This window comes from Pelophylax lessonae (assembly GCF_965119305.1).
Source record: "Pelophylax lessonae genome assembly, chromosome: 6".
NCBI lineage: Eukaryota > Metazoa > Chordata > Amphibia > Anura > Ranidae > Pelophylax > Pelophylax lessonae.
In genome coordinates this window covers 297,872,374-297,886,049 of record NC_138773.1, presented here as the reverse complement: position 1 = coordinate 297,886,049, position 13,676 = coordinate 297,872,374, and the positions used below count along the sequence as shown (strand labels likewise).

At 41.3% G+C, this 13,676-nt stretch overlaps 2 protein-coding genes across 2 annotated transcripts in view; one reads left to right on the top strand and one right to left on the bottom strand.

Moving 5' to 3' along the window:
- MAP3K19 (mitogen-activated protein kinase kinase kinase 19) overlaps positions 1–6,006 on the top strand; it is a gene marked incomplete at its 5' end in the record, with an annotated part of 65,335 nt that extends 59,329 nt beyond the window's left edge. The window contains one exon of the mRNA XM_082260937.1: positions 5,820–6,006. Within this exon, the coding sequence (XP_082117063.1) occupies positions 5,820–5,922 (103 nt within the window). The 3' untranslated portion in view covers positions 5,923–6,006. The remainder of the gene's footprint in view (positions 1–5,819) is intronic.
- Positions 1–13,676, bottom strand: part of CCNT2 (cyclin T2) — a 145,287-nt gene that overhangs the window by 9,665 nt on the left and 121,946 nt on the right. The gene's annotated exons all lie outside the window — the stretch shown is intronic.

Here is a 13,676-nt window from a genome sequence, read left to right as displayed (position 1 = left end):
TCAGGCTCTCAGCAGATCAGAGGCTGTGCCAGTTCAGGCTTCTGGACAGATGCCGAACATATGGTTGGGATCTTTTCCGGGCCTGGACCACTTGAGTGACATCGGCCTACAGAAGGCGCTTTAGCCCGCTGTTGGCTGAAAACGGGTTAAAGAGTGCAAAACGGACTGTACGCCTGTCATATATAGAAGTAGTACAGCCAAAAAAGCTTTGGCCATACTTCTTTAAAGAGGAAATTCCGTTTTTTTTTTTTTAAAAGTTAGCAAATAACGTAGCTTTGCAGTGCGGTATTCCCACAGTTGGTTCGTCTTACCACTGCGGGTCCCTGGCACTGCCATCCTGGCAATGGGAGCTTATTTTTTGTTATTTTATTAACTATAGAGATTTGAAGTTGAGCAAATAGAGGGAGCTCTCAATGGATAGTGCAATGACTCTGCTATAATCTGTTGAAATAGAGGCTACTTGGGAAGAGCAGTGTTTTCAATGGGTCACCATCTCCAGTAGAGACCTATACTGAAGGTCAAACCTCTACTGGGGGATGAGCAGTAAAGCGCAACCACTGTACAGCACTGAGTATGTAATGAAAAAACACAGGTGTACATATACAATTGCAAATTATGTATAATTATTGGATATTTACATGAAGCTGGTGCAGGCTTATCTAAAAACACTTAAAGGACTATAAACTCCCTTTAAGGATAAAACCAAATTAGCTCATACAGGAAAACATTTCATCTGTCCATCAGCCAGCATAAACTCCCGTACTGCACATATCATGGGAATAGCATATTTTTCTTGGCAGCCCCTTCAACTGTTTTCCCAAAAAACGATCTAAAATACATATTTTTATCTATAGTTGAGATAAATTTATCTTTGTGTTGCATAGAATTCTACTTGAAATAAGTAGAAGCATCTCGCTTTGCTCTCCCAGGAAATCACTTGAAAGCCAAATTCATAAACTATCCAAAGTATCCATTGAATGTGAACAAGTGGGTTTAGCAGTAAACTCCTGAAATGCTTCAGCAAATAAATTGGTTGATTGAGTGATGCCTGTAATACAAAGCAAATTACCCTCACCAGCTCTTCTCTTTAACCACAATATATGGGGAACATTTACGAAGGGCTCATTTATACTTGTGTTCTCTGTCAAAAGCGATCTGCAGTGAATCATTTTTCATAGAGAGGCAAGGGGGCAGCTGACAGGCATCCAGAAGGCAATGCTGCTGCCTTCTGAATGTCTTTGTTTTAACAGCTGAATGGGCTTTATCAAATGGGAATACCGTGCTGCGTTTGGTGGCATACCGCAACTGCGGGCCATTCACTTAAAAAGGTGAGTACTGCCCACCAAACATGGGGGGGGGGGTATTAATTTTGCTCTGCCACAAAGCACAGTGCTCTTTGTATACCCTCATGAATAATTCCAGGCATTGCCATGTTATACACAGCTTCAACCACTGTAACTATGTACAGTGGATAGAAAAAGTCTACGCACCCCTGTTGAAATGTCAGGTTTCTGTGTGACAAGGATGAATAATTTCAGAAGTTTTTCAACTTTTATAGTGGCCTATAAACTGTACAACTCAATTTAAAAAACAAACTGAAATCTTTTTTCCATGATGCCCATGCACTCTGCAGTGTAGCTGAGCATAATGGGAAATGTAGTTCCAAAATATCTGGGGTGCCAAGGCTCACCATCACTGACCTAGATCTGCTGTTAAAAAATGGAACTTGTGAAAAAGGGATGTAAACAGACAAACTATCCGTTTTGCATCCATTTTTGCATTAGTAGTGGATGTTATAGAAAACTGATGTAAAGTGGATAAGATCCTGGTGTAAACGGATCCGTTTTTTCTTTGAAAAAACATGAGTGAACTGATAAAACAAACAGAAAGCTTGTGTGAAAGGACCCTTAATGGGAGGCAGGGAGGGGCAGAAAGAATGAATTTCTACCACTTTTTTTTTTTTTTACTGTTGCTCAACTTTGATTTAATTTTGCACCAGAGCAACATTTGTAGTTTTGCGTTCTCATGCATTCAAATATTGACCATCCATCTTCTGTTTAGCAATGAAATTTGATCTGAGAAATGTCCCACAACAAAGTGCAGATTTAGTAATTTTTATAGCAGATAATTATTACACATAAAAACATGCTCCTAAATTGTGTTTAAAATTAAAAAGCAAAAGATTAACTGTAAACAAAAGAAGTTTTTAAAAATATCCCACATAGGGTATCAAAATTTGGCACAAACTGAAGAGCTGGACAATGTGCATTTCAACAATACCAAACCATTGACATTATAAGCAGGGCCCTCTGATCCCTCCTGTATTGCATCCATATTGGTCTGCCCTCACAATGTAAAAGCGCTTTGCAAACTGTTGGTGCTATATAAATCCTAAATAATAATAATAATAATACTGTGAGCTCAGTTTGGATAGAAGCGAGGAAACCGTCCTGGGCTCACACAGACTTACGCTAAAAAAGAAATAGCTGGTCTATCATGAGCATGGCAGATTTGTTTTAATCGAATTTTCAAGTGTTCAAATAAATATTTTTTCTAATAACGTTAATGTGATAACTGACATTGCCACTCATCACTGCTGGCAGAAAGTTACAAAATGGAAGGATTTTATGATTTTGCAATCAAACTAAAACTCCATCTTTGTACAAAACTGAAAAAAAAAAAATTGTACACTAATCAGTTAAGCTAATTTATGAGTTGAGAATGTTCACACAATTGTGTGAATATTTATTTCAGTTACAGAATTATATAGAAAAAAAAAAACATCTTTGTTTGCTTAAATCTACTCAGGATTGGATGTATGTAGTGAATAATTACACAATTTATTGTAAGAAGGTGCGCAACTCATTTAGTAAATCATGCGCATTATTACACATACTAGTTTGTAAAAAAATATGAAAAAAAAAATCTTTGCATCTCTGGCATTTAGGATTAGCATTACTGAGTGTAATGAGAAGTTAACAAAAGGTTTTTTTATTACAATCACCCCTTCACTGTCTGAGGACAAAATTGTGTCTCTGCCAAGATATCGGCGAAAACCCTACTTGTCTAAAGGTATGCTGAGGGGACATAGTGTCTCCTTTACAACATGAAGACTCCTTAAGGGGATAGAGGAGACAGACCCTCCCACTTGGCATTGCCACAGTCTAATGCCCCATACACACGTGCAGATTATCTGCAGACTTTTGTCTGCAGACTTACCAAAACCATATAATATGAGGTCAAACATAAACACTTTCAATTTGTATGCAATCCGGCAGGCCCTTGCACTACATAGAAAAGGTAAGTCTGCAGACAAAAGTCTGCAGATAATCTGCATGTGTGTACAGGGCATAAGGCTCCATGCACACTGGGCTTAAAATGGCAGTTCCTTTGGCAAAAAAAATACTCATATAGCGCGTTGCTGTACATAGCTTAAACGAGTTTAGCATTTTTTTTTTCTGCCAGAAAGCTCCAAACGCAAGCCAGAAGGGTTTTTTCCTACCTCTTAACGTTGAGCCTAACTGGTGGAGTTCCACCCTAAATTTATACTTGCCTCCATCTTCTCGCTCCGGGTCACCTGAAAAACAAATGGATAATCGCAATTTTTTTATTTTTTTTTTTACTTACCTTGTAGAGAAAATATACTCACCTTACTTCCTTCTTCCTCCCCTCGGCGGCCACGGCGATTCGTCACTTCCTGGCTTTGCAATGATTCCTGGGAGCTGAACGTCATCGCTCCCAGGAATCAATGTGCCTGCACCGGCCCCGACGTCAGTTCCGGCGCACGCACCAGAAGTGACGGCGGGGCCGGTGCAGTGCATCGTGGGACCGAAGGAGGAAGAGGACGCAGAAGAGGATCGCACTGGCTTCAAGCTGCCCACACCTGAGATGGCAGCGCTGGAGAATACTTTTTCAAGGTAAGTATTTCTCCTAAAAGGTAAGTGCAACCCGGGACAGATCAGAGGCTAGCCATTGTGGAATGTACTAGCCCTGACTGTCCCGGGGGTATTTTTGTTAAAAAAAAAGTATCCCCTGGGTGGAACTCCGCTTTAAGGACCGGCCTATTTCTGACACTTGTGGTTTACAAGTTTAAATCAGTATTTTTTGCTAGAAAATTACTTGGAACCCCCAAACTTTTTTTTTTTAGCAGAGACCCTAGAGAATAAAGTGAAGATCGTTGCAATACTTTGTCACACCGTATTTGCGCAGCAGTCTTACAAAAGCAATTGTTTTGGAAGAAATAAGAAAACAGTAAAGTTGTTTTAATTTTTTTTTCTATAATGTGAAAGAATGTTACATCGAGTAAATAGATACCCAACATATGTTTCAAAATTGCGCACGCTCGTAGAAGAGTGACAAACATTGGTACCCAATCTCCATTGGCGACACTTTAAAAATGTCAACGTTACCAGTTTATAGTTACAGATGAGGTCTAGGGCTAGCATTATTTCTCTCGCTCAAACGATTGCAGCGATACCTCACGTGTGGTTTGAACACCATTTACCTATGTGGGCGCGACTTTTGTATGCGTTCGCTTCTGCGCGCGAGTTCAGAGGGACGGGTCGCTTTATTTTTATTTTTTCCTATTTTACCTTTTATTTTTACACTGTCCCTTTAAAAAAAAATGTTTTGATCACTTTTATTCCTATTACAAGGAATGTAAACATCCCTTGTAATAGAAATAAGCAGGACAGGTTCTCTTTAATGTGATATCTGGGGTGAAAAAGACCTCAGATCTCACATCTACACCTAAAGGCAATGGTTAGTACAGGATCTCCTTCCAAGTTCTTCAGGTTTTTTTTCCCCCCCCCCATTCAGCCCCCTGGGTCGAACAAAAAAAAACGAAGGCACGTCATATACAATGCAAATTTCTTTCCTGCAAAATACATTTGCACGATTCCCCCATCAACACAGACAGTGCTGACATGGGAATCCCTCCTGCCACGCAATTGTCTGCTCCCGACGGTAGATGGACGGAAGCAGCCACTAGCGATAATCACAAGAGAATCCAGCAGGCTGGTTGTACCCAACTTGGTAAATTCAGCCTGCCCACTAACGATTCAAATCTCGGCCAGTTCCAATTCGAACTGTGTATGGCAGGACTAATGGTGTACTAGGCCTATGTCTTGGCAGATTACTCGTTTAAAATTAGAAATTCACTGTGTCCCTTCACATTCAAACTCTTCCGAGTAGCTTTCAATCTACTAAAAAGCCTGCTTACAATGGAAATGGAATGAAAATGCTGTGGGGTTTCCTCAAATTTGTGCGCAAAAATGGAAATGCGAAGTGTATTTAAAGACAATTTTTTAAGTTTATGCTTTGAATGTAGTAGCAAACAGTTAAAACAAATCAATGTATTTTTTACGCCATGTCCCAATGGGGAGATATACCTTCACTTCCTGTCCCAGAGACAACAGGAAATAAAATGAAATCTCTCTAAACTGAGGGAATTCCCCCCACCAGACAGCTGTCACTGGACAAGTGTCCATATTGAAAGATTCTGCAACGCACTTCAAGTCTGGATCGGAAAAAACAAATCTGACAAAATCTTTCCTTTCCTACTTTTTTTCAAAACAAAATTTGTGGGTACAGGCATAATGACGCTTGTAGGTTCACTAAAATCCTTCCATTGTAAATAATTAACTTGGAAGATGCTCAACAGGTTTGACAACAAGAAAGTTATGTTACGTTAAAGTTACTTTATACAAGTTCCAATAAATTTAGGGACCATGCATAAATATTTGCTGACAATGCAGATTTTGTATGAATAGTAAAACACAAAAGCTTTCACAAACTACACTTCTGTTTTAAATTGACAGGGAACAGGAAGAGCGCCCCTCTGCAGAACAGCTCCTACAACACTCATTCACAAGGGAGAAAACCCCCCCTCAAAAGTCCTTTCAGCCACCGGAAGAGGCCTAAGGAGCCAAAAACAAGTACCAGAGCAACCTATTGCATTCATGGCAATGGCATATTGAATGCAGTTCTCAACCACACCTCACCCACACAAAATGAAGACCAATTTGCCTGGGGTGTTCCATTGCATAACGGGAGCCTGTGACATCACAGAAGACAATAATGGTCTCAAGACATATTATGATCAATGTTTTGTGTGAAAGAGGAGCCTGTGGAAAGTGCAGTTATGGGATGCAGAAAACTAACTTTAATAAAGTGGCATCTGATGTGTGTGTGTATGAGATAATTTAAGAGAAAAATGTTCCCTTTTCCTTTACTATTTATACTTTTGGTGCCAGTGGAAAATGTTCTCAAAGTACTAGGATATTCTGAAAGTAGCCTTCATTATTCCAGCCAAATTTGTGTCTCTGATTTAGTGGAGAAAGCTGAGACCTGCTGAACTGTTTGGCTTCAATTTCTGTGTCCTCATTGGAGACATTTCCGTCTAATGCCTGGTACATCCACCACGTTTAAGAAAAAAAAAAAAAAAACTGTCAGCTCCGGTCGGAGTGCCGTACTAATGTTCTGATCTCCTCCGCTAAAGCGTTTGCTTTCTGAAAGAGGGATGCCCCCCCATTGCCATAACACTCTGATCAGCACTCTCAGCCATTGGTTGAGTGCGCTGATTGGGAGCCAGTCGGCTGCTTGATTTCCAGCATGCTCGGCTGGCTTCTGTCGGAACGGCTGGCATACAAATGGCCCAAATGTCGGCCGTTTTTTATTGAACCGGCTGATGTCAGCCAGCATTTGGCCCATGTGTACGGGGATTAAGTGACCATGCAAGAAGTGGGACGGTAATCGCCTTAGTGGGACAAAGATAACGGACAGAGGTTCTCACTCTACTAAACCGCTTTTACTTCCATGTCTGCATCGGGGAGATTCATCTCACTTCATCACGTCATCATTTAGAAGAGAAATCTTTCCAAAAGAACGCACAAAAAAACCCTACAGAGGTTCTAACATCCTTCATTGGCCGGTACTTGAAGCCTCAGATGGAAGAAACCATCAACTCCTGGTTTGCTTTACTAGATTCCAGGAGGGCCCACAATGATATGTCCAGCTTCACTGACCAAACACACATTCTGGAAGTAGAATTACAGATTGAACTTCAGCTAGGTATTTTTTCCGGTCATGGAATCCTTTTAAAGTAAGAGGACAGACACATAGGAGCTGCCATCAATATATTTTTTTTAAACGTTCAGCTATGAATCCATCTTCCCGAACTCTAGAGATTCAAGAAATTTGGAAGGAAAATTCTGAAACCTTATTACCCCAATGTTATAGAGGGTATATTGGTATGTCTGGACACCGAGGGTGGCAATTTCTGGATGCCAAAGGACTCCCATTGTCTCATTGGTTTGTAATTTAGGGAATTAGATTGAAGTGTCACCCTAAAAAATGGAATCACCTAGACAGCTTTTTTCCTAGGTAAGTTCAGAAACTTGCACAAAGCCAACACTCTCTTTCTCAGGGCCCAAATGTTGGCAATTCACAAAGATGCTGGACAATGGTTACAATGCATTATGAATTTTGACCAAATGGTTAAAAAGACCATCCTTAACCACCAATAGATTTACCCCCCTTCATGACCAGGCCAATTTTTGCGTTACTTTAAATGACAAATGTCGTACGATATACCCCCTAAAAAAATGTGCCATTTTTTCCCCACAGAGCTTTCTTTTGGTGGTATTTGATCACCTTTTGTTTTTTGTGCGATAAACAAAAACACATTTTTTTTCTGTCATAAAATAAAAAAAAAAAATAAAAAAAAAATCTAATTTCTTCATCAATTTAGGCCAATATATATTCAGCTACATATTTTTGGTAAAAAAAATCCCAATAGGTGTATATTGATTGGTTTATCGCAAAAGTTTTAGTGTCTATAAAACTAGTAGATTTTTTTCATTTTTTTTACGGCGACTTATAGTGGGGGCTGCAATATTGCAGTGGACAAATCGGACAAGGACATTTTTTAAAGACCAGAGACACTAATACAGTGATCGGTGCTAAAAAATATGCAGTCACTGTACTGGCACTGGCTGGGAAGGGGTCATCAGGGGCAATCAAAGGGTTAACCGTGTGCCTAGCTGGTGTTTTCTAACTGTGTGGGAGGTGCTTGTACTAGAGGTAGGCATGGATTGGTGCCCCTGCTTTGCAGACACACAGGATCAATGCTTTCTGTACTGACAAAACGGTGATCTGCCTTGTTTACATAGGCAGATCACCATTCTGTCGCTGTACCAAGACATTGGCGGGTACCGGCAGTCATCAAATCCACCATACCCGGCGATCCGCTCTGGCTGTGAACAGGAGTGGGCCACCAGCGGCGTGCGTGCCCCAGACCCAGAAGTGCAGGATCACTAACACGCAGCAGAGCCACCATATACTGTATGTAAGCTATATCGTCGGCAAGTGGTTAAGGAGCTGCTGATGGACCTTTCTTTTCAACAGTTTGGTCAAAACACCTGTTACATTGATACCATTGTCCAGCATCTCTTGTGAATTCATTACCAGTCTTTGGACACTGACGAGTGTGAGCATTGAGCCCCCAAAATGCACTGGCTTTGTGACGTTTATCTTCACTTACCTTTAGTTCTTCACACTGTTCACTTTAGGATTGAATCAAATTAAAAACTGAAAATAAATGGAGTTGTGTTACGTCCACCTTCTAATGGGTGTCGTATCTAAACAGGTAACACCTCAAAGAAAAAAAAAAAAAACAAGCTGAAACCAAGTTTGAAATATATTTAACAATAAAAGCCTCTTCAACTAGTGTTGTTAAATTCCAACACAAGGAATGCAATAAGAAATGTAAAAGACTAAAATAGACCACGAGACACAAAAGAGTAACAAACAAATCCCTCAAATTTTAAATACATTCAATATAGTAAGAAAGCGAGGTCAAAGCATACTGGTCCCATAATGGATGATCAGGGGAAGTTTTTTTTACAAATAAAAAGGCAACTGTAATAAATGCATTGTTTTTAGTTTTTACAAAGAAAAAAGGATGGGTAGAATAATCAAGACTGCATTGCTAGTAACACAACACAGAATGAATCCTTGTGGCTAACAGAAGCCAATGTCCAAAAAAGACTTGAAAAACGTAATCAGGACCAGATGGCTTACACCCGGGTCCTCTCAAACTTAGCCAGGTTAAAGCAAGATCGATATTCCTTTTTTTCATGGACAGCTTAGTGACTAATAGTACCAGCTGATTGGTGGAAAGCCAACATGGTACCAAAACTTAAAAAAATGGCCATGATATACAGTGGGGGGAAAAAAGTAATTGATACTGAGCAGATTTTGTAGGTTTGCCCACTTACAAAAGAAATAAAGGTTCTATAATTGCTATCATAGGTGTATTATACAGTAAATCCCCGTTATATCACGGTTCAGTTTTTGCAGTCCCGGTATTTTGTGTTTTTTTCTGTAAGACCTATTTTACTAATTAAATCATTGTTAATTCAATATTTTTATGTTTTCCATTGCTCTTGCTCTGTCTCTCAGTATCTTTTGTGTTTAAGTGTGGTTCTATTGTTTTAACAGTGTGTTTAAAGACCTTAAAAGGCTTTTAAAAGTACAGTGGAAGTTATAAAAACATGCCTAGAGTGTATTTAAATAGGGTCTATTTCGCGGATTTTGACTTTGCGCGGGTGGGTCCGGAACGTAACCCCCACGATGGAGGGGGGTTTACTGTAAATGATAGAGACAGAATATCAACCGAAAATCCAGAAACACGATACAAATGTCATAAATTGAGTTGAAGTAAAGTATTTGATTCCCTTTTGACCAACAATAATTCAGGCTCCCACAGACTGGCTACAGGATGTGCTTAAGTGGTACACAGATTGGTCCTGTCAATTTAAGAAGGTGCTCCTAACGGCAACTCGTTATGTGTATAAAAACACCTGTCCCCAGAATCCTTTTCTTCCATTCAAACCTCAATCATGGACAAGACCAAAGAGCTGTCAAAGGATGACAGGGACAAGATTGTAGACTTGCGCGAGGATGGAATGATCTACAAGACCATCAGCAAGAAGCTTGGTGAGAAGGAGACAACTGTTGGGAGCATTTATTCGCAAATGGAAACATTTCAAAATAACCATCAATTGCCCTTACCTCATGGGGTAAGGGTGATCAAAAGAAAAGTAAATGATCTCAAGGCAGTTGGGACCAGTCACCCAAACAAACCATTGGTAACACAATACGCCACCATGAATTGAAATCCTGCAGCACCCACAAGGTCCCCCTCCTCAAGAAGGCACATGTACAGTCCTGTCTGAAGTTTTCCAATGAACATCTATATGATTCAGAGAAGGACTGGGAGAAAATGTTGGTTTCATATGACCACAGCACTGAGCTCTTTGGCATTAACGCGACTTGCTGTATTTGGAGGAAGAAAAATGCTGACTATGACCCTACCACCACCATCCCTACAAACAAGCATGGAGGTGGAAACATTATCCTTTGGGGCGGTTTCTCTGCTAAAGGTATAGGCCAACTTTGCTGCATTGGAGGCATGAGGGGCCGGCCATTGGATGGGGCCATGAGTTGTAAAATCTTGCATGAGGACCTTCTTCCCTAAGCCAGAACACTGAAGACTGGTCGTGGATGTGTCTTCCAGCATGACAATGACCTAAAACATACCTCCAAGGCAACAGGGAAGTGGCTCAAGAAGCACCACATTAAGGTCATGGAGTGGTCTAGCCAGTCTCCAGACCCTAATCTTATAGAAGATTTATGGAGGAAGCTGAAACTTCGAGTTGCCAAGCGACAACCAAGAAACCTTAAGGATTTAGAGAAGATCTTTAACCACCTACGGACCGCCCGCCGCAGTTATACGTTGCTACTTTGACATTAAAAACTGGGGGTTATGGCAGCAGATGTTTGCTGCTGGATCACTTTTATGGATGGCGGGAGAGGTGCCGCCCCCCCCCCTCCCGCCGCAAGCTGGCCTCCACTCCACTATGGCCTTGGAGGACCGGAGCGACGACATACGTTGCTTCCTCCCAACGGCCATAAAGGACCCGTTTTTTTCATGATGGAAAAAAATGACTTTTTTGCTTTTTAGTGTAGATGTGAGATTCTGGGGTCTTTTTGACCCCCAGATCTCACATTAAAGAGGACCTGTCCTGCTTATTTCTATTACAAGGAATGTTTATTACATTCCCTGTAATAGGAATAAAAGTGATCAAAACTTTTTTTACAGGGACAGTGTAAAAATAAAAGGTAAACTAAGAAAATAAAAAACAAAAAAAAAAACCTGGTATTCAACTACAATGAACATCTTAACCTCTGTGCTTCCCAACAATAGTTTTTCCGCCATGTACTAAGTCATGTTTTGCTTGGGGATCAAATACTTATTTTACTCACTGAACTACAACTCAATTTATAACATTTGTATTGTGTGTTTCTCCTGGATTTTTGGTTGATATTCTGTGTCCATCATTTCAAATATACCTATAATAAAAAATTATGGACTCGTCATTTCTTTGTAAGTGGGCAAACTTACAAAATCTGCAGGGGAGCAAATATTTTCCCCACTGCATATAGCTGAAAAACGACAGACCAGTCTGCCTAACATCAATAGCATGTAAACTATTGGAGGGGGGGGGATAAGAAACTGGATCCAAGAATTTGTTTATTAAAAAAACACTATTACCAGTAATCAGCAAAAGATTTATGAAAGATTGTTCTTGCCAGACCAATCTGTTAACATTTTATGAGGAAGTGAGCTGTCAGAGGAAGGCCTGTGGATGTGATGTGTCTGGATTTTACCAAATCATTCAATACAGTTTCCCAGAAATTTATAATTTTCAAACGGAGATACGCTAGCATGGATGATAGTGTATGGTACCTTGATAGAAACTGATTACAGGGGAGCATACAAAGAGTGGTGATAAATGGCATGTACTCAGAATGGTCTGGAGTTGTAATTGGGGTATCCCAAGGCTCTGTCCAATTTTGTTTAGTTTATTCAAAAAGGATATACTGTAGTAGAGGTTGGTATAAATCTCAGTGTTTGGTGATGATGCAAAGCTAAGCGGGACAACTTCACAGAAGGATATATAAACTTTACAAGACCTCAAAAAATTTAATGGATGGGCAAATGAGATTTAATGTAGAAAAACATATGGTAATGCACTTGGGGGCTAAAAATATGAAGGCAAGTTACCCGCTAGGGGGTGAACCTTTGGGAGAATCCAGAATGGAAAACAGATCTAAGGGTCCTAGTGGATCACAGGCTCAGCAACAGCATACAATGCCAAGCTGCAGCAAGCAAAGCTATCAGAATATTTGCATGCATTAAAAAAGTATTTATGCGAGAGAAGACTAATTCTACCACTTTACAAAACTCTGGTCTGGCCACATCTTGAGTATGCCCATTCTGGTCACCAGTCCTCAGAAAGAGTGCGCTAGAGGATTCAGAGAAGGGCAAAGCTAATAAAGAGAACTGAACATCAGTTAGGGAGCCAAGTGGCGGACCCCTTGAATAAAAGTATGAATCAAGGAGTGCGTAGCCAAAGGGCATTGAAAGAAAATTGCCAAGGCCAAAACTTGGCCCTTGATGGTTTCCAAGGCCAAGCGTTTATCTACCCCTTTTTGGAGGAACTCTAAAATTCAAGCCACAGAAAAGGAATGGGGGGAAACCCCCCGAGCCTCACACCACGCAACATACGCCTTCCAGACACAATGAGAAATCTTCCTAGAAGTAGATTTTCCAGCTTTTAACAGCGTGGGAATCACAGATTCTGACAGCCCCCTATCCTTCAGCACCTGGCTTTCAATACCCATGCCGTTAAGGCCAGCGACTAACACAGGATGGAAGATTGGCTTTTGAGCCAGAAGATCTTCTCTGAGAGGAAGTCTCCAAGGGACATCGGCGACCAGCTATACCAGATCTGAGTACCAAGAGAGGCAAGGCCAGTCTGGGGCAACTAGGATGACCGGAATCCCTTCTGCCTCGATTCTTCGCAGAAGTCTTGGCAGAAGTTTCAGAGGAGGAAAAGCATATATATCGGATGATACTGGCCACCAGAGCGTTTGTGGCGTCGGCCAGAAGATCCAGAGACCGTGCTACAAACACCTTTACCTTCCTGTTGAGACTAGAGGCCAACAGGTCCACTTCGGGAGTTTCCCACCAGAGACACAGTTGATACACCTCTGGATGAAGAGATCACTCTCCCTGGTCCAACGCCTGCCGACTGAGGTAGTCCCCCCCCCCCCCGCCAATTTTCCACCCCTGGAAAATGCACAGCAGAGAGGGCTGGTACAAAGCGTTCTGCCCACTGTAGAACCCTGGGTCGCTAGGACACTTTTTGTGTCCCCTTGGTGATTGACATATGCCACGGCCGTGGCATTGTCCGTTTGAATACTGACTGGGCGCCCCTGCAGATAATCTGTCCAATGGGTCAGGCAAAGCCTGATCGCCCGAAGTTCCATATTGGCAGTTTGGACTTCGCCAGAGTCCAAATCCCCTGAGCACAATCCGTGCCCAAGACGCCTCCCCCCCCCCCCCCCCCAGACAAGCTGGCATCTGTGGTCACCGCCGTCTAAGCCCAAGGGAAGAAAGGATTTTCTCTGTCGAAGAGCCAGAGAGTGAATTCACCAAATCAGGGACCCTCTTGTACCCCGACTCAACAGGATCACTTTGTCTAGAGACTGTGGATTCTTGTCCCACTTGGCAAAAATCTCCCTTTACAGAGGTCTCGTAAGGGACT